We start from the raw sequence: 4,788 nt of genomic DNA on the forward strand, positions 1-4,788 counted from the left end.
CATGGCATAGATGCAGTCTTAGCACAGCTAAATGATGAGGGCCTAGACCAAGACCTAGACCAACCAGTAATCTTCATTACTAGGAGGCTACTTACATGGGAACAGAGGTGGGATGCCATTGAAAGAGAAACCTTTGCTGTGCTCTTGATCCTGAAGAAGTTGATACCCTAGCTGTTTCGGACTGACTTCTTGGTTCAGACAGACCACAGGGTCCTCAACTGGCACATGCAGATGAGGGGTGGATATCCCAAACTGATGAGGTGGTCCATGTCCCTACAGGGAATGGACTTTACCATGGAAACTCTTTACCACCGCTATGCAGTGCTAAATTGCGTTTGTCTCTTCCATAAACATGGTAATATTGGCTCATCCCCATTTTGCATATTTAATTTTCTTATAAGTCCCTAGTAGAGTGCACTACAATGTGCACAGGACCTGTCTATCAAATGCTACTTGTGGGCATGCAGCACTTTTTGTGCCACCCACTCAATTATCCCTCTAATCATGGCTCACGCCTGCCAATACAGAGCCTGTGGGTGTAGTTTACACTGCCCTTTTGGCCAGATAAGATAAACCTTTTGCTAGGCCCCAAACTTCTTTTTCTACATATAAGCTAACCCTAAGGTATGCCCGAGACAACTCAGGAGGCAGGGTGCAATGCATTTAGAAGGTAGGGCATGTACGTTTTTCCACTACTTGGTGCCTGCTGCCTGACTCTGATACACATCTGGGGAGTGTGACAACTGGGCTTTATGTATCCCATCCCCCTCAGCCATCCACATACAATGGGAGCTTAAGTCTCTTGATAGGCCATCCTGACAGGATAGGAGGTAGGAGCTTGATCCAGCCTCATATACACCTGAATAGGCTGTTTCCTGTCCCCACAGAAAGGGCTGCATACCCCCTGAAGTGAGTCTGGCACCAGGGCAGGAAGGGAGGACTTCTGTGCCCTTCGAAAACCTGTCTTTGAAGTCTGCCTCACTTCAAAGACACAATTTAAGTACCGGACCTCTGACAACACCATGTCAGTACACTTCTGGACCTTTGAAGACTCTGCCAGGCTGCTGTTTTGCTGAAGGACTGCCACTCTGCTGGACTGCTGCTCTGCTGTTCCCCTGCGTGGGTGAGAAAGACTGGACTTGCTTCACTTGAACCCAGAGTGACTTCAAGGGCTGGTTGGCTGGCTGGCTGGCTGGCAGGCTGGCCGGACTCTTGATCTGAAGTGTCAGTGGCATAAAAGACTTCCAACCTACCTGCTTCTGCCCCTGGACTCTGCCAACTGTGAGTCTGCCACGCCAAGTGGTGCCACCCCTGTCCTGGACCCTTGGAAGTGGGCCTGAGGTGCCTGCTGCAACAAAATCAATGCATTCTCTGTCAAACTGGTGCATCACCGCCATTACATTGATCAGAAGAGCACAATGCCTCTGTTGCATGGATCATGAACTGTGCATCTGTCTTGTTGCGTGGACCAGAACTGATTCATAGCTTCTTCTGTGTGGTTTGGCCCCTACAAATCACCTTTGGAGCCACCACTCCGCAAAGCTCTACCCGAAACAAGGTCTTCAAATCCGTCAATGACATCCTCGGCGACAATGATGATGATGAATCTCCACATCGCAGCTCTTCGCTCATCGGATCCGACAAATCCCCTCAGCTGTGCAGATCAGGACTGGCGAATCGCCACCACTGGATGGATTGACACTGACACATAGCTTTGTCTGCACCCCACATCTTTGACGTTGACTCAGCCAGGATGAAGGTATTTTTGTTCAGCGTTCCTCACTGGGTCTCTGTTTTTGGCCCGCATTCCATCTAGGTCAGTCTGAACTATTGACTTTGTCCCGGTCTGGAGCAACCAGATATCCCAAATAGGCGCTTATTGCTTCTAGGCACGTAGTTGACAGTTTATTCTTTGAAAAAAACATATTTCAAGTACTACTTATTGGAATTTTGTAATTTTATCTTGGTTTCTTTATTAAATTAAGATCTATTTTTCTAACCTGTTGTGGAATCTTTTTTTGTGGTGTTTTCACTGTTTGAGGTGCTTAACACATTGCTACTAAGTTAAGTATGACTGATGTGTGCCAAGATATGAGAGGGTGAGCACAGGTTAATTTAGGGGTTGCCGGCTTCTTACCCTGACTACGATTGTGGTTGCTGCTTGAATATGGCTCATACCCGGTCAACCTACAACCCAATTTCTAACAATGTGGGTCAGCAAAGTTTTACTATGCTTAACTCCACATATATATACCTTGACAATATATATCTATAATTTTTTGTCACAATATTTCTCCCACAAAATTTTTTCATCTTCAATATTTTGTCAACTTTCAGAGAGACACAGCTGTTTGCATGACCTTAATGCAAGTAGCTCCATACATTCCTCCAACGCCTGGCACTCTGGGTTTAGGCCCAGCTCTCGAATGCCATAGTCTGGCACTGTTGCTCACTTACCTGGCTCAATGAACCTAGGGGAATACCATTGCCAGACACCAATTGCTCGAGGAATCAATTTTCAATGAACAAGTGGGACAGTGGCATTATATGCTTCAGGACTTTCAGAGTGGTGGCTTGCCTGCTGCTATCCCCAGTTTGCTACACCCTCGGCTATACCCTCGGCAGATAGTAGCAGGATGGAACTTTTTATCAGGTAGGGCAGGCTTAGAGGCATCATGCACCTTTAACTTGGGTTGAAGGAGTGTCTATTCCATGATGAGATGATATCTCTAATTTCAGGCATAGACTCATACATCACTGCATCAAATCATGAATCCACTCACTGGGAATGAGGTTTTACATCTGCATCTCTAACACAAGATCATAGAATTAATCTCAATGCCACATTGGTTTGCCCTTTCTGAGAGTGTCAAGCCACTCTTTCTATCAGACTACCTTATTCGAAGCATGTAGTCCAGGTTAGTATAAGAAAATGAAACTGACAAACATCTCATTACATCTCACCCTGATATACTCTTCATGTAAAAAATATGGTCTAGAATAGAGTCCCACAAATAATAGCAAATGGAATATTGTCTTTCTGGCTTGACATATTCTCTATACATTTTAAAAATCATATTGCAAAACCAACATATATATTTAGAAAAACAAACACGGTATGTATTTTGCTAATTGCTACTCATCCTAATCTGGACTTTGGCGTTCTAATTTTTTCATTAGACAAAGAAAAACTCTGAATGTTTGTGAGGACATTTGCTAAGTAACTGTGGTTTTGATGAAAGCCTTCATGCATTTTTGCTCAGAAACAATTAACAAAGAGTAGTGGATTTTCTACGTCCTACAACAGGCCAACCATAGAGTATTGTGTGCCGAGCCATTGAGTGTTGAAAGATAAATAATGCATGTCCACATCTACATCTCCTTCTGAGTTCTAGAGCACACAGAGGACTTTAAAGGTTATTGTTGATAAACACATTGTAATGGAAACATTCATTGGCCAGTTGGTGGCTTGACCATTCCTTGTAGCACTGGAACGCTTTGAATTCATTTTGCCAGTTTGTTTTTCAACAGAGTCCTACTCAATTGCTTTCTCATGGCTGCTTTCACTTCTTTATTCCTTAGACAGTAAATAAGCGGATTTAGAAGAGGAGTAACTACTGTATTGAAGACGCCAATGAATTTGTTGATCTCAATAGAGTGTGCCTGTGCTGGCGTTACGTATATGAAGATCACTGTTCCATACAAGATCACTACTACTGTAAAATGGGAAGCACAAGTGGAGAAGGCCTTCTTTTTTCCCTTCTGGGATGGGGTCCTTAGAATAGTGGAGACAATAAAGACGTAAGAAACTATGGTTGCTAAGAAGGAAGGCAGGATAGCGCAGCAACAATAGATGAAAACAGCATACTCCATCATGTGGGCATCAATGCACGAGAGTTTTAGTAATGGTGCTAAATCACAGAAAAAATGATCAACTATGTAAGGAGCACAAAAGGGGAGTTTAGATAAAAAAATTATCACTAAAAGCATAGATAGGAATGCAACCAACCAGGAGGCAGACGTAGCCTGGAGGCAAATCTTCTCATTCATGATGGTGGTGTAACGCAGTGGGTTGCAAATAGCAAAGTAACGGTCAACAGCCATCACACCTAGAAGAAAGAACTCAATGGTACCCAAACTAACATAGAAGTATTGCTGAGTGAAGCAGCCAGCCAAAGAGATGCTATTCTTTTGGAGAAGGGTGGATAACATCTTTGGTACAATGGTTGATGAGTACAATATGTCAATGATGGACAGCTGAGAGAGCAGAAAGTACATTGGAGTTTGAAGACATTGTTCTAACTTTACAAGAGTGATTATGGTGATGTTGGCTGTCAGAGTGAGAATGTAAATAGACAGGACTATGAAGAAGAAGAATATCCGAAGATCCGCACCAATGGGGAATCCCAACAGCAGGATATTGATCACATTTGTATGGTTGTCCATCTTTTTCCCTTTTTAGCTTTGCAACAAAACTTCAGTGTTTCATTAATGAAAACTTTAACAGGGAAACAGGAATCTGTACAGAAACATATTAAGTCATCTGGTGTGATGTATATATTTTATTTCAACAGTTCAGCATAAATTAGCAAACATAAGCATTAACTAGAACATAAAATGTTGAGAGCAGTATAGCTAATCAGATTCCAAAGAGCATAAAAGTGCCTGGACAATCTGTTTTAATATAACAGGCATTTCTACTAAACACATTCTTTAAATTGCGACTAGCATTTTGAAATGTGCACACAATTGAGGGATAGATAATGCACATTTAAAATGCATTATAAA

At 42.7% G+C, this 4,788-nt stretch overlaps 1 protein-coding gene across 1 annotated transcript; it reads right to left on the minus strand.

The window, feature by feature from the left end:
- Positions 1–3,504: 3,504 nt before the first annotated feature.
- LOC144752619 (olfactory receptor 6M1-like) lies at positions 3,505–4,446 on the minus strand. The gene has a single exon (XM_078640499.1). The coding sequence runs from the start codon at positions 4,444–4,446 to the stop codon at positions 3,505–3,507; it is 942 nt and encodes a 313-aa protein (XP_078496625.1).
- Between the last annotated feature and the right edge of the window lie 342 nt (positions 4,447–4,788).

This window comes from Lissotriton helveticus, chromosome 5_1 (assembly GCF_964261635.1).
Source record: "Lissotriton helveticus chromosome 5_1, aLisHel1.1, whole genome shotgun sequence".
NCBI classification, from domain to species: Eukaryota; Metazoa; Chordata; class Amphibia; order Caudata; family Salamandridae; genus Lissotriton; species Lissotriton helveticus.